The 17,079-nt window shown below is 43.5% G+C and overlaps 1 protein-coding gene across 2 annotated transcripts in view; it reads right to left on the bottom strand.

Moving 5' to 3' along the window:
- The window catches only part of LOC111150333 (SH3 domain containing kinase binding protein 1), a 335,303-nt gene that overhangs the window by 123,677 nt on the left and 194,547 nt on the right, over nt 1-17,079 (bottom strand). Inside the window, exons 7-8 of one of the 2 annotated variants that reach the window (XM_022507776.1) lie at nt 13,508-13,582; nt 9,737-9,942 (exon numbers count right to left, since the gene is read on the bottom strand). In XM_022507776.1, the coding sequence (XP_022363484.1) occupies nt 9,737-9,942; nt 13,508-13,582 (281 nt within the window). The remainder of the gene's footprint in view (nt 1-9,736; nt 9,943-13,507; nt 13,583-17,079) is intronic. The other variant, XM_022507777.1, reaches the window with a different exon arrangement.

The raw sequence follows: 17,079 nt of genomic DNA on the forward strand, positions 1-17,079 counted from the left end.
GTCTGTGCACACGCTGCCAGCACGGCGAAAGCCCCTTTATCTTGTAATACTTTGTTCAAATCTCACTTTGCTTGAGAAGAGCTCCCTGATACCCCATCTCTTCATTCGAGACGTCTAGGAGAGGTAGTAGCTCCTTCCCCTATTCTCTTTGATGCTTTGGATGTACCTCTGCTAGTCCCTTTCCCCTGCATCACAGTGACTTTTATACCTGCCCACTTTTCTCCCACGCATACATACTGCAAAGCACTAAATGAGAGGCCTGTACGTGACAGCGGATTCAAGGCGTGATGCAGGGGAGGAGGTGTTAACTCCATTGCAGTGAACTACACCAGACCCACCTCATCCCAAATAAATACACTGCCAGGTAGAAAAAAAAATATGTATGTATCATGCTCATACAGAATCCAGACATGCCGCCTAGCCAACTCCTTTACAAATGGATTGAGCTCATTTATTATCTAGAAATTTCCAGAGCTGCCGCTGCAGATCCATAAAAGGCATTCAATAAAGCCTCAGTAAGTGAATGAATGAGCAAATTAATAGACAAACGAGAGAGTGAATCTGTAGCCAGACCACAAGCAGACCCCAAACATAATGAGTCTTCCTTTATGATTTCAGTTGGATTAGGACAAAACATTATCTTTGTGTGTCCAGTCCACAAATATTTATTGAGGGCCCACTATAGTTTAACAAGGGTTTTCAAGGAGTTATAAATAGGAATATGATGGCAAGGTCCAAAATCATGGCACTTACTTTCTAATGGCTAATATTTAAGACTTGGTGATGTCAAACAAACAGCTATCCAGACATAGCAAAATTCAACTCTCCTCCTGTGAGTTTGAATTTTTCTATAAGAAAAAGACAAAGAAACGATCCTGAAAACTGCACTGCTATTTACAGGCGCTCCTTCTGTTCTAATAACCAGAAGGGCAGCAATAATAACTATGAAAATTAATCAAGTGATGATTATATGCCACGCACTTTTCTATCCTTTTTGTTGTGTTACTCATTCCTCGTGACAACCCTATGGAGCACATCCCATTGGTATTCTAATTTTACAGATGAGGAATCTAAAGCACTGAGTGCTTAAGTAGTCTGTCCCAGGAAGAGTCAGAGGTGGGATGTGAACCCAGACAATCTGGCCTGCATGCTTTATAACCTCTACACTCTTAAAAACGCAAATTTAAGGCCTTCCGGGAATGCGATCCTTGGTCATATTCTGGCTGCAATTAAACATTTCTTAGAAAATAACTACTATGCTGAGTGTTTTAGAAAGTCTGTGTCAAGCATATGTAGAACAGTAAACAACATCTAACACGTCAAAGAGGAGTCCTATAACACTGTGTCTTATTCCCTTTTCCTACCAACACCCCCGTCCTTACTTCTCCTAGATAAGGAAACTTAACAGACACTTTGGGGAAAGAGAACACAGAAAACAAAGTCTGAAAACCCCAGACCATTCACCTAGGCAACCAGCGGGCATCTTAACACCATCTACTCATTAAAACCCATGGATTTTCCAACTGCTCAAGAGATGTCACATAATCTTATCATTCAACCAAAAGGAGGGTCATCCAATACTATAGGTCTCAGGAAATCATAACAAAGTTTTGACCGAGTTGTGTTTCATTAGTCAAAGAAGACACCTTTAGCTCCTGAAGATCCCCAGAGCTTATTTCTAGTCTTCAAAGGATTAGAGACATAAATCTCTCATTTTTAATGAATGAAGATCATCACTTTAACGGTTTACAATATTTAATTTTACTTAAGTATACAGCTTGATGAATTTTTACTAAATGGATAAAAAGACTGCTTATGTACAAAAATAGTAAAATTTCTCTTACTGCAATTTGGTTGATTAAAAAAATGATTAGTAGCTCATTTATATACAATTTTAACTATCACTCTCTGTTACAAGTGAAAGCTACAATGTTGATATCATAAAGGCATTAATTTGGGTGAAAAATGAGATCTAAGATGATTAGAGTTGAAGAGACTGTCACAAACACAACGTTGGGTTGTGGGATATGGTAGTAAATGAAGAAAGAAAACAGGATCACTGTAAGAGGGAGACATCAGAATTCACAAATGGCAATCAGCTAAGACAGAAAGACCATGGGAAAGGAGCTTCTTGGAGAATTTCTTTGTGGGGAATCCAGTAAGCAACCAATGTAACAAACCTGAACATGGAATGAGCTGGCATCAACTACTGGGTATTTACCCCAAAGACAGTAGTGAAAAGAAGGGCCATCTGTACCCTAATGTTCATAGCAGCAATGGACACGTCGTCAAACTGTGGAAAGAGCCAAAATGTCCTTCAACAGATGAGCAGATAAAGAATATATGGTCCATATATACAATGGAGTATTATGCCTCCATCAGAAAGGATGAATACCCAACTTTTGTATCAACATGGATGGAATTGGAGGAGATTATGCTGAGTGAAATAAGTCAAGTAGAGAGACTCAATTATCATATGGTTTCACTTACTCATGGAGCATAAGGAATAACACAGAGGACATTGGGAGAAGGAGAGAAGTGAGTTGGGGGAAATCGGAGGGCGAGACGAACCGTGAGAGACTGTGGACTCTGAGAAACAAACTGAAGGTTTTGGAGGGGAGAGGGGTGGGGGGATGGGTGAGCCTGGTGGTGGGTATTAAGGAGGGCACGTACTGCATAGAGCACTGGGTGTGGTGCATAAACAATGAATCTTGGAACACTGAAAAAATAAAATTAAATTTTACAAAAAAGAGAGAAAAAAAAAAAGCCAAGATTATTCCACAAAAGGCCTATCAGGTTAGGTCCTGGAGATTCCCCTGAGTATCTGTCATTTACCCACCCATGTATAATACCTGCCATTCCCTTCCCTAAGTGTTTGGTCAGAGTGATCATCTGAGTGACTCATGAAAAGGGAAGGAGTTTACAAAAATACTGGGGCTAGGCTGGGGTCACAGGGAAGCAGCCTGATGAGGAAATTCCCTCCTGGGTCCACAGGTGAAGGATAGAAGGTACCAGCTGTATTCATGAGAATAAGGTCCTGTCCAGATTGCCTTCTTGCTTATAGCCTTCCAACCCAGTCTCTAGGCTGATGACTCCCAAACCTACATCTACAGTTCTCTCTCAGTCACCAGACTTATTTATCCAAGAGCCCGCTGGATGCCTCCGCTTGATGGTTCCACAAGTACCTAAGAAATCCAGCTAGTCTAAGATAACCCATGACCTCTCTCCTCCCCAGATATCTCTCTTCTCCAGCAGTCTCTAACCAGGGAATGATACTACCATCCAGGTGCTTAAGCCAGTTGCCCAAAGCATCATCTTCAAGTCCTTCCTCTCCTTTATCCTCCACATACTATCAAATTTCTTCATTCTACCTTCAAAGCAACTCCCCAAACCATCTAGGACAACACTTCAAAGCTGTCAGAGAGAAAAACTATCTCTTCTCTTGATGTTTCCTGCCATGCAAAAGGGATCCCAAATGGACACTTTCTGGACACACCTGGACACTCCTGGAACTCTCTGCCCCCTTACTCACTTTCCTCTGGGAGAATGAAATGACTTCTTCTATAGGCGAATTTCAGAAAAATAAAGGCATGTTCAGCTCAACTCTTCTCTTTTCTCCTCTTCGAAGTTAGCCTCTGCTCTTCCCCCAAGGGTTAGACCACATGGGGCTGCTTTACTATAATGTTGCTGAGAGTGGGTGAGTGGGTCTATCTAATTCTGGGGATCAGCTGGCAGGCCCATTTGGCTCTCACACTCATCTATATCCTTCAACTTTGCCTTCATCAATAACAACATTGCTATATAACATAGGTAGAGAAAGGTGCACAAATCTTAAGTGTACAGCTTTGAGGAACTTTCACAAAAAGAAATAAGATCTACATAAATAGAGGAAATATACCATGTTCATGGATTGGAAAGGTATCAATTTTTCTCAAACATATCTATAGAGTCAATGCAACCCCAATCAAAATCCCAAAGGTTTTGTTTGTTTGTTTGTTTGTTTTTTGGTGGGGGGAGATGACAAGCTGACTCTAAAGTTTATATGAAAATACAAGGGGTCAAGAATAGCCCAGGAAATCCTGAAGAAGAGGAACAATGATTGAGAACTTAAATTGCCAGGTATCAAGACTGACTACACAGCTACAGTAATTGAGGTAGTATAGAATAAGTGCAAGGACAAATATAGACCAACAGAACAGAGTCCAGAAACAGACTAACACATAGATAGCCACTTAAATTATGACAAAGGTGATAAAGGCTGTGCAATGCAGAAAGGATGATCTTTTCAACACTGGATGAAATGGATATCCATACTGAAAACAAAAAGCAAAAGTATTATTTTGATTCCCCATCCACTGACTCATCTTATTAACTGATTTAGAACCTAGACTGTAGGGGCAGTGGGGAGCTTACTGGGAGAGCCAACATAAGTTTCTGTTAACCTCTCTCCTCAATTTTAGTCACCCTGTCTTCTATAATCCACTCCTCCCACTGTAAATTGGAATACTTTCTCTAAACCACCTACCTGACTGTATCACTCTCTTGGTGAAAATAGCTCCCCACTGATAGCTCCTCACTGCCTTTAAGATCAAGTCCAAACTCCTTAACAAGTCACCAGGCCTTTCCTGATCTAGGCCCTGCTCCTTCTTTATTCTCACCTTTCCCCACTTCCTGCTAAAGCCTCAACACATGTTCTGTGCTATTTTAATTTCCCTTCAAGACATGTTGCTCTTCTCACCTTGATAACTCTATGCTCCTTGGCTTAATGAATGTCTACTGGACACCATGGTTCTCAGCCTAAACATTACTTCTTGTGGGCCTAAGAGCATTACTTCCTACAGGAAGTCTAAACATTACTTCCTGGAGGAAGGAAGTACACACACTCATACAGGAGCACTCATTCTCCAGTGTCCCTCACAACTCATCACTTCCTATTATGCCCAAGGGCTCCTACAGCTCAGCACTGTGTTCTCAAAGTGATCTCAACTTGTGGCATGTCCTACACTGTATTATTACAGCTTATTTACTTTTCTGCAGCTCCCTGAGAGTGGTGACCCAGTCTTATTTACCACTGTGTCCCCAGTGCTGAACACAGAGTCAGTACTCAATAAATACTAGTTGAGATTAGTTACATTTATAATTTCAGAGTATTTTCTGTTATATAACATTTTTAAAAAGTCTTACGAGGTGGGACAGGTATACAGAGTATTCCCATTTTACATATGGCCTCATTGAGGTTAAGTGATTTTGTCAGGGTCAGTGAGCTAGGACAGTGGTACCATCCCCTTATAATCTTATGATATTCAACTTGGTTCATCTTTAGACACACTGTATTTTCTATTATTTTAATACAACACATACTTAACTCTGGGCTTAGTTTAAATGTTATATTTTTTCCCAAGGTTCTTCTTTATTTCTTTAACCTTTCATCAAGGGAAATTTGCAATATATATAAAAAGAGAGTATGGGGTGCTGATCCCATATGTATACACCATTCAGTTTCAACAATTATCAACTCATGACCAATCTTGTTTCCTTTGTGCCCTACACACTCTTCTATCTTCCAAATTACTGGAAGCAAAATCCCAGACATTAAATAATTTCATCTGTAAATGGTGCATCAAACAAATCACTCACAATGATAAAAGGACTCATAAACGGGGTCCTTCCTTATAGCTCAGTAAATTGAGAGGCAAGACTACTCACTATGCCCCTATTGTTGGGGTCAGGGAGAGTTACATAGTATCTGTACTGGTATAATTACCAGCATTTAGTCACTCGGGTTAGGCTGGTATGGATTAGAACATAGGGAAAACAGGCACAGAATTTTCTAGTGACAGAGAAAAGTGGATCCCAAAACTTCCCAACTTGAATGAAAAATATAATATGCTTGCAGTTGTTAAAAATTACCAGATTCCGGGACGCCTGGGTGGCTCAGTTGGTTAAGCAGCTGCCTTTGGCTCAGGTCATGATCCCAGCATCCTGGGATCGAGTCCCACATCGGGCTCCTTGCTCGGCAGGGAGCCTGCTTCTCCCTCTGCCTCTGTCTGCCATTCTGTCTGCCTGTGCTCGCTCTCTCTCCCTCTCTCTCTCTGATAAATAAAATCTTTAAAAAAAAAAAAAAAATTACCAGATTCCTTTTTTTTTTTCCTTCACCCAAATTATCAAACCAGCCATCTCGGAAGGCCAACTGCCCAGCCTACATAGAAGACCACCTGGGTCTCACCTAACAAATACTGTCACATGAGATCCAATTTGTGCTTCCGCAAAATCAAACCTGTGCACTCAATTCTCAAAGGAAGCTTCCTTCCACAAACACAAATCCTGGACACAAAACCATCTCAACAGTGACAAGAACCAGGTTGTGCACTAGTAAAACATTATTGCACTCATCAGCTCTCGTTCCGTAAATCTATGCCACCATCCATAGTGCCAATGACAGGGGTGGAGATAGTTTCGAGTCCTCTTAAATGCTGTAAAAAATTGTCCACAGCCAGTAAAGCAAGCTGGGCAGTTGACGTTTTCCCCAGAGGCTTCACAACGAGGAGCGGGTTAGGACTGCTGCCAGCACGTGGTTTCCTTCTGCAAACAAATCATGAACCAGGACGCACACACATGCACATGCACATATATATTACTCCGATGACGTTAACGTGTCATGTCTCTAAGACCAATACAGTAAATCTCTGCTTCACAAAAACACAGCGAACCACACAGCCGCTATATTTCCAACTATATAACTGTTACATTCTCCCACCCAGTCCCCTTATTTTATAGAGGTCTGTAATGTCGGGAGTGCTATGTTGATACAGTTTTGATAGTACCCGTACATCTAATACTTACTGAACACCTAACCTACTGTGTGCCGCCCGTGTTCTAAGCGCAGAACACAGATCAGGGAATAAAATAAATGATGATCATGATTAAAAATGACTATTACGTTAGAAAGGGTTGCAGGCTAAGGAAACCAAGAAATGCAGCACAAGTGAGCAGGACAGGCCAAGAGGGCAGGTTTTAGAATGAGTGCACCAGGGCAGGGCTCACTGAAAAGGTCAAGTCTGAGCAAAGTATGGGGAGAAGAGGCAGAAGAGGCAGAAGAGGCAGGCAGCCAGCGGACAGGTGGAGCAGGTATCTACCCAGAGGTACCCAGAGGGAAGCACTGTGAGAAAGGGCCCCAGGTGGGAGAGTGCTTGGCATGTTTAGGGGAAAGTGAGGGGCCGGGACAGAGTAAGCAAGGGGAGAAGGTGAGGGGGAAGGCCGGGTGGTAAAGGAGCCTAGTCACTTTGGCCTGAGGGCCCGGGGCAGGCCTTTCACTCTGGTTCTCAGGGGAGCCTCTGCAGGGACATGAGCAGAGGAGCACCATGACTAGACTTGGGCGTTCGAAGGATCACCCTGGCTTCACTGTGGAGATGAGACTCTAAGGGGAAGGGGAGAAGCAGGAAGCCCTATTAAGAGGCCTGTGAGTCGGGCGAGAGAGCAGGGGAGCAGCGAAGGGGAGCGGGGTAGTGGGTGTCTGACGTTCAGGGGCAGTGGAGCTGATGGAGTCACCTGGCGGGTGGGGCGTGGATTGTGAGAGAAGGAGAAGTCAGGGAAAACCCCAAGGCTTTAGTCCTGCTGTGCAGGAGCGGGAGTGGCATTGCCTTCCCCGAGATGGGGAAGGCTGTGGGCAGAGTGGTTCGAGGGGAATGAGGAGGAGTTCAGGGTTGGGCAAGCTAGTAAGAATTTAAGATTGTCAGGTGGAGATGTGCAAGTCGGCAGCTGGGCACGCGGCCCTGGGGTTCGGAGAAGTGGGCTGAGATCCAATTTACTATTGTGCTTAAAACAAATATTCATAGCAATAGGCAAAAGTCACACACACAGACACACGCGCACACACACACACACACACACACGCGCACACACATATGATGTCCTACGCAGAGAAGAATATAAGACCAAGAATCATAAAGCAAACAAAAGGCATTAACTGCTTGTTGATTGAGTCAACGGTCACATTCATTTCAACCAGTTGAGTAAAATGAAGAAGAACTACATCCATTGTTTCTTCCCAAGATGGGGACTTGTTCTTTTGTAAATATTTACAGGAATCTGAAAGCAATCATGTGATGGAGAAATGGGTTCGCAAGCTGGGATACCAACTAGATAGCTTTCAGATCTCGAGAGGTATCATAGGCTGCTTACTGAAAAAAACAAAGCTGGCTCAGATAAGCTGCAGCAAAAGGAGAATGCAAATGGAACATTCTTTCACTTCTAAGTCTCTGCCCCTTCCTGCCTTTTCCATCTCTAGGGGTCTTAAGTGTCCCAAAGTTTCCTTTCCAGATTCTAATGCATGATGACACCAGTCAAGGTTGCTGGGGGCTGGGGGAAAGAGGCAGCTAGAAGTTCTACAGCTGTGGAAGGTGATGCAACTTTTAAAAAATTCATCTCACCTGAAAAATGAAAAACATGTAAAAGTCACTGATAAACTTGCGTTAGAGATGCTGCCACTGCCCAATCCCCTGAGCCTACTGGCATAAACATCAAAAGTTTCAGCACTAAATCAAATTAACAAACATTCCTTAAGTACAGCATGGGTGTAGCTTATTATAATCTGGAAAATTCCACAGTATTTCTCAAGTCCTAAGTGAAGCTATGGTGCTCAGAAGTGTACCACAGTAGATGTCACTGACAGCCACAAGCTCGATGGCTTTGGGTGTGTTGCTGTAGCAACCGCGTACTCAGCAGGAACACACTGTCTGCCTCTCGCAACCCAGAACCAGAGAGGTAGAAGAAAACAGCCAGCTTCCTGATGGTAGCGACGCAGGGAGTCACAGCATGGCCCAGCTCCATCCTACACACATGTGGGAGATTTCCTTTCAGCAGACTAGAAATCATTCCCACCTAACTCCTAGAGAAAAAACCCACAGAACTCCTTTGGTCTAGTGCAGAACCAGTCAACACAACCAGGCACGAAGCACTAAAGAAACGGACAAGGAGAAGTAATAGATCGGTCTGTGCTCGAAAGTGTCATGGTCATGTGTTTAGCTGGGTCCAGGCATGAGGGCCTTTTCGGGGGGGGGAGGGTGTCGTGGTGGAGGGGAATGGAGAAGCGCAGGACCATTTGAAAAGTCATACCTGTAAAGTTTTACAGGCGAGATAAACACGACACCAGGCGAGGTGGGTGCAAGGCAAGATTTTTTAAAGGTGCTCTCCAGCGAAGTTTCAGGGCTCAGGAGAAGGGGAGCCAGGAAAGTTGCACCAGGAGGAGGTGGGCACCCTCGGGGGAGGTTCCACGACTCTGGAAAGCAGAGTGGGGAAGTAGTGCTGGGAGGGAGTTGGTGGGGGGGGGGAGGTGTCTGTTATCTGTTTCCTGCATAGGTATCAGGTTACCTATGGAGACGTGACCTGGGCATACATCCTTTTGGCGGGAGAGTCAAGGGTGAAGGAAAGGTGGGGGAGGAGGCTGGAAGATGGCAGGACCTGGTGGTCATTTCTATTGTTCCTCCTGCACTCCTGGAGCCCGCTGACCCAACAATACCGAGACGCATTCCACGGAGAGGTCAGTGAGAAGAGTAGATGCAAACTAGAGCATGAGACTTTCCAGAAACACAGGAGAGCCTCAAAGGGGAGGAGGCAAACAGCTAGCCTGTGAGGATGCCGACACCCCAGAAGAGGCACAAGAAGTCTCAGCTGCCCTACACAGGACTTTTGGGTACTCCGCACTGTGTTGAAATAAAACAGAAACTGTCGAACCTACCTTCTCCACCGGTAGAAAGTCATTCTCTACTTCAATCGACCTTGGTCTTAGCTTTATTGGTTTGTCTTTGAATATATCTCCAAAGCCCACTCCCTTAACTTTCTTCGGCTGGATTGCTGCAGTTGCGACTGTCCCGTTGGCACCTTCGGATTTGGTACTGCTTGAGTCACCCCCGTCACTCTCGGAGCCTGTGGTTTCCCTTAAACCTGTCAAGAGTGGGGACGGGGAGAGAACGAGCTCAGAAATCAGCCAGAGCCGTGAAGCGCCTCACAGCCAGCCAGGAACCACCTCTAAAAGTGTTACTGGGCACAGGGCAACCTGCACTGGGGCTTTCCATTTCATGTGTTGAATACATTGCGTTTGGGTGGCTCTGAGTTTTATTCGATTTCCCCACCACCAGCCTTTAATTTACAGAAGTGAGTCAAGATTCTTAAAAAAAAAAATTCTAATTTCAAAGCAGATCTCTGTGTAAGTGTGACATTTCACCACTCTTCAACCGGAGCCGGATTCTGATACAAACTTGTTTTGCCACAGTCTGTGTGCGGCAACCACCCTTCCCACCCTGTCCTCGCCTCCCCATCCCGCCCGTACCACATACTGTACCTCCAATCTCTATGACTCATGGCAATTAGCAATTAGCAATGAAAGTAACATTTCCTAAAGGGAAACTGTAAAGCTAAAAGCCATTTAAACAAATTAGCAATTAAAGAAACCACACAAAATTATGACTGCCAAAGAATTAAATCTCTTTGGATGCCTTCACAAGGAATAAATGCATGCAGACATGTTTCTCTAGGAAAGCATTAAACCAAACTTGACACTGAGACGCTTTCACTGGCGAGATGACTGTGGTTGTTAAAGAGGGAAAGGAAGCTGCTCTCGGAGGCCAGCTCTTCTTTCCTCCTTCAATGCCATCATTTCCCCAAAGGTGAATCCCTTTCCAAAGAAGAATACTGGGGACATGACACCCTTCCTTTGACTTCTTGTGGCATGTGTTGGAAGTCATCAAATAGTTATCAGTAAGACAGCATGAACACTTACCTCCCAGATTCTTTTTTCCCCAGGCTCTGCCCACAATCATGTTCCTAAAAGGAAGAGCCTATTTGTTTCTAGTTAATTTCCGGGTATACACTCTTACTTTGAAAGTCAGTGCATTAGTCAGGCCATCAAAGGGTAGGATTCAGAGGATATCTTAGGGAAAACTAGTTTGCCATTCAATCTGTCTCTAAAGCCTCTAGATGTGTAGTAGTACAGCTCCTGAACATTTACTATATATCCCCTGATGACAACGATGTCCCCGATGAAAGCACATCATCGAATTTTGTTCTGTATTAGCCAATCGTGCACTACCCTTCTATCCGGAAGGTGGGTTCCTAGTACATAGGAACATACACCAAATAATTGCTCACATAAAATGTTATAAAATGTCGAAGTTATTCAAATAAAGAAGCCTCAGGGCAGGAAGGAACTGTTAAATGAAAACAGATAAAATATCAAAAGGTCATTATAAATTGCTAACAAGTTTCAAAATCAAATCCTTAAAATTAAAATAACGGCTGTGTTTGTTGCTGCTGCTGTTTTCAATAAAATGGCATTTATAGGCCAAAAAGGAAGGGGGGAGGAGGAAGATCCCCGGTATACATTTTAATTAAGTAAAGAACCGCATTTGTGAGCAAGAACGGAGGGCAGAGCAATGAGAAGAGGCCTGCAGCAGTGGGGTCGGCTGCAATTTCTAGGACTGGATTTGAGTGTGCAAACATGGAGAACCCCCCTGGATTAGCTATCCATTCGTGTGTTTATTTGTTCATTGTTTTTAGAAATATCCCTGCTGGAGATACAATTTTGGAGTCTAAATATTGTGTCATTTCCCCTTTAACATGTTCTCATTTTGCCGTATGGATTCTTTCTATGTGATAAATGCCTCGTATATTCTTTTCTGGGTTGGAAAGAACCATTTGAGGGTGGAAAAAAGAAAGAGTTAGTGGAAAGAAACCATCACCGTCCTGCCCTCCCCACCACCACCAGCAGCAGCAGCAGCAGCAGAAGGAGGCAGGGCAAGTGTGCGTCAGTTCTTCAGAGAGAGGAATCTGAAGGAGTCCTCTATCATTCCTCATTAGTCAGAACCATAATGTTTTCAACCACTGCCATTCTGATTTCACCGAGCTTCTGGTTTCAGGGATTTGCTGCCTTCCGGGCTCCTCTTAATGACTTTCTGTTAATCACTGTGAGAAATGCTCTTCGCACTACACGGGGAGAGGGGGCAGTCATTCAGTCACATAAGCATGGACTGGGAAGGAAACACGCGGCAGATTTTTCTTCCAGACATTCTGGCAGCCTGCTTCTATCACTTTTAAATATGCAAATTATATAGCTGAATATCTGGGTTGGTGAAATAACTCAAAATCTAGTTCCTTCCCTTTGGAGGGAAAGAAAGGTGACATTTCATGTCGACGGGGTGCTGCAGCTCTTAGCTACTGGTGCTCATCACACACGCTTTCCCGTAAACTGTCCCCATGTCATGCTCAGAATGCTAGGTGACACCCACAGGCAGTACAGCGCAGAGCGTTGTCTGTGGTCTGGGGCCAGGTCATGGAGGGGTTGTGACCGGTACAAAAGTGTGCACGCTTGGAAACGCTTAGAGCGCTGGGCACCGGTATGACTTCAGACGGGTGGCCAGGGACTCATCTAGGTGACCAGGGGACAGACCAGTCCTGGCCTGTCAAACGCCCGTGGTAAGATGCAGACGGCACACGGCATGTGTAGTAAAGTCACGTACAGCAAGACCAGCTCTCCGTCCATGGGGGGGGATGGAAATAAAAACAAGCTTCACCACAGACGGTGTGAGAAGCATGGCTCTGGCGTTCACAGCTGAACCTCCTCTTCCACTACTTCCGCGGACACAGGGTGTGTGCCTACGTGTATCTGCACATGACGGAGGAGGCTCTGCCTTCCAGGTGACAAAAGAACAAAGCCTCAAGCTTTCTCCGTTCCATGGCTGGCCAAATGACATCATAAATTACACTTGTGTGTAATTTACCATAATAAATATTCCAGCATGGATCAATTCAGATCTGTGAGCCATTTTTGTTGATCTGAAATTTAGAACTCACGTGTCTAGTGCTATTCAGCGGCAGGAACCATTCTAAGAGCTTCATGAAACTCATTCATTAATCTCATTCATGTCCTTCCCCCTCAACTTTTGGCAGCTTTATCTCACAACACAAAAGGCTATATGTGGGTCCTGCCAAAAGAAGTCTGTCGTGCAGTGACTAGCAGAATGAGCAGAGCAGAACGCCATTGCTGGCATGGGCTTTCATGCCACATTCTTATTTCTTTGAACAACACAAGGAAGAAATGGTTTATTGGCTTCTCATGAGCCACTCAGGAAAGGCAGTAACCAGGAGAGGTTGACGTCTCCACGGGAAGCCATCTTACGCCACCCCAGAAGCCCAGAGATACCGGTACAAGGACGTATGCCATGACAAATGCCACCAGTCCCTTCTCCGCACGCATGGTTCATGCACGCATGTTACACACATGGCAGAGGCACAAAGCAAACAAGAAAGCGCCAGGGCTGGTGACGAGGGTGCTCCCGTAGCACGCACCAAGGAGACAGCACTTATTCGGGGAAATAAGTCCATGTCCTTGGATCAGAAATTCACACAGACACTTGGCAGAAGCATGAGCAGCTCAGGAAAGTGCGGCCGTGTCAAGAACCACAAGTACCGGATGGTAACTTTACAATTGCCTCCTGCCGTTAAGGTCACTCACTGTAATAGCGTCTGTGGCCCTCCGTCTTTCCCGGTGCAGCTCGGTACAGAATTGTCCCTTCAAAGGTAGTCTTTCCTGACAGTGAATGGAGAGAAGAGAAGGGGAGAGAAAAACAAGAGGAGGGAAGGGGGAGCAAATGATGGCAAAAGAAGGAAGAGGAAGAGTCTTTAACTGAACTTGCCTTCAATGAATCCGCTGTAAGAGTTTTATCGGCAAATTAATTAGAGACCATTAGGCAGAATTTAAGAATGTTATAGAATGAGCCCCAAGTCCCCACGCAACCACGATGGCAATGAGCACCCAGAAGAGGGGCTTGCTTCTGCAGCTAACTGGCATGTAGATTATGCCCAATTTAAACCTGGAAGCCATTTCCACATTTTAACTCAAGAAAAGGAAAACCTCAATTAACCAGAGGACATCAATTAATTGGATTCCTTGAGGAACTCAATTGTACAGGGCAAACTCCCCTTTGGAGAGTATGACCCGTGTGTAATATAGATTTAGGCCCATTATCTTTTATCTTCTACCCCTAGGGCCCTGTATAATACAAAATTATATACATGACCATATATGACCCCAAGATTCTCGACAAGGCACAGAATTCTCTTTACAGATTTTGCCCTTTGTACCTTTCAGCAAGAAAAGGTACTAATATGCTGGGGGGTGGTTCATCAATGAGTACTGAAACCAATACGGTCCACGTAGATGTAAGGGGTTTTCTTCTTAGCAATGAGGACAGCAGAAAACCCTATTTCTTGAAACACCTTAATTGAGCTTGTGCCTTATCAGTCATGAGACTGTACTTAAGCATGAGGACATAGGACTCACCCACTGTCAAATGTCAAATTATCTCTATTTTGTTGTTACAAGCAGAGGTTATCAAGAGCATAGGACTGGACACACAGCGAAAGCCCAAATTTCTCGGGAATTTTAAGTACAGAAAATATACACACACTGTCCTAGTTTGAGTACACACATACACACACACACACACACACACACCTTACAGAGAATACCATGGGCAGGTAAAATGGTCTGCTAAAGGGAAACTCAATTAATAAATGCATTACTCTACATTACCCAACAAACAGGTTCTCTTATGGCTTATGAGCTAACTATCAAACTAGAGGCCAGTCATACAGCTCACTCAGAGTAAGTCTGAGGAGGGAAAGGCAGGCTACGTTTACAGAGGAGCTGATAGGGAGGGAGCAACTTGTCTCACTTCTTAGAACGTTCTTTAGGGAAATGGAAAACTCAAGTCAGCTTCTGGCCCATGTCACTCCTGAGACATGAAGAGAACTGTGAATGACCAGATGGACAACTGAAGTGCCATCAGGCATTTCCCACGTCCTTGTCCTACAGGCATGGTGGGATACCCTTGTTCTGAAATCTGCCCTTTTTGACAAATGTGCTGTGCTCCTTCCAATTAAAGGAAAAACCTAGATGTTCAAAAACCACCGGCTACATAAGAATCATCCAGAGAGACAATAAAGTGTTCCAAAGATTCTTGAGAACTTTGATGACAAAAAGAAAAAAAGGAGCAAATAACAGCAGCTTGTTTTATTTGGGTAATTTTTATTCTGCTTCACTTTGGTCACCAAGGTGACATTATTCCTAAGGAACGCAGAAGTTTTGCAAGTGAGGCCCTCCCACACTAAACAGCGGGGGTCCTCTCAGCGTCAGAAAAAGGAAGTGGAAGAAGAATCAGTATTTTGATAAAGTCCCTCCAAGTACAACAGCACCTCCCTGTGTTCTTCCCCAGGGCCAAGTCTGAAGATCACTGAGGGAGAGAACACAGCTCTGATGTCTCTGAACGGCCAGGCGTGGGTGCAAAGACCTGGTCCACTGGCAGCAGAGTGACAGGAAATGGAGCCTGGGCCGCAGGTGAGTGAGGACACACACATTCTATCTAAAGCGCAAAAGAGACGGGCACTTGGAAAGTTCATGAATATGAGTGCTGTTTATTCCATTGGAAGAGATATACTCTCTACTATCACTATTAAGTACTAATACCTGAAGGCAGCAAACACTCTAGAAGGGAAGAATTTTAGAATTCCAACAGAAAATTATATGCTTACCCGAGCATCTAATTTTGCCTTAAACTGTTTCATCAATTTGCTAATTGCTCTTCAATGCTAATAGAAGGTCATATACAAAACAAATATCGTCTAATATTAAAAGGAACAAAATGCACAAAATAAAAAAAATCTTTATCTTATGACTAATGAAATATAATACTTCTATATCATGAAAGTGGTTTGCCCCAAGTTTTAAAAGGCCATTTCCATCTTTGTTGTAGCCTGACAAGTCACTAAAGCTTCAGAATCTAAAATTCCAAGACAAGGAATTAGGAAAACAACAAAGTCAATTCAAACTGAAATCTCCTGGTTATTAACGGTTATAGAAAGAAAATGCAAATTTTGTCCCTCTGAAAATTATGGAGAACAATTGAAAAAGTTTCTGTAGCGGATTTTTTTTAAGCTAACAGGAATACTTTTTTGTTTTACAACAATTACTTTAGAATCTGAGATATTCAGTAATATTTAAAAAGAAGTTAGAAATGAAAGAAACAGGGCGCCTGGGTGGCTCAGTGGGTTAAAGCCTCTGCCTTCGGCTCAGGTCATGATCTTAGAGTCCTGGGATCGAGCCCCGCATCGCATGGGGCTCTCTGCTCAGCAGGGAGCCTGCTTCCTCCTCTCTCTCTGCCTGCCTCTCTGCCTACTTGTGATCTCTGTCTGTCAAACAAATAAATAAAATCTTAAAAAAAAAAAAAGAAATGAAAGGAACATTTATGTCTTAAATGTGAAGGAAAATTTGTCTGAAAAACAGTAACATCTGGATTTACCTCAGCATGCAAATAAATCTTATGGATTCAGGATATTCTCTGATTATACCTTAATATAATATCAGTATAATTAATGATCTGCAATAATAAGTAGAAATAATCTAAACTCTACTCAAATTTGAAATTTGTCAGATGCTCTGTGAAATGGTAAACTGCAGGCCAGAATAAAGGCAATACCAAAGTGTGTGCAAAAAGCCTGCATGTAATTGTGGCCTTGTCACTCATAAGCCATGCCACATCCAGGACTCAGTTTCACTGGACTTCAGGGTTCTTATCTGAAACCAGGCTGGAAGATCTCTGAATGACTTTCCATTCCTAATGTAAGATTCTGCCTACACTATTATTACAACCTCTTGGATGTTTTCTTTTTAAAAAACATAATTTTAAAAAAAAACCTAATTTATTCAAAATTTTTCACCATTGGTCTGCTACATGGGAAGTCCCAGCAGATCTGGATGAGAATCATCGGTGGCTGCTAACATTCGAAAAGAAAGACAGCTAGACATTATGAGCCTCCATATAGATGATACACCACCATCTATGACATTTTAGCGAATATATACGAATATATACATATATTTCAAGCCTCAATTTAATCAAGCCCCCGGATGTGATTATCAATATATACGAACATAGAGTCAAGAATATAAAAGAGATGAAATCAGCAAAGACAGATGGTGGGAAGTTAATGGACAAAGGACCTCAGTTTGGTCAGTAAAAAATTAAA

The sequence above is a fragment of the Enhydra lutris genome, unplaced genomic scaffold, assembly GCF_002288905.1.
Source record: "Enhydra lutris kenyoni isolate GAN:26980312 unplaced genomic scaffold, ASM228890v2 scaffoldscaffold23, whole genome shotgun sequence".
NCBI classification, from domain to species: Eukaryota; Metazoa; Chordata; class Mammalia; order Carnivora; family Mustelidae; genus Enhydra; species Enhydra lutris.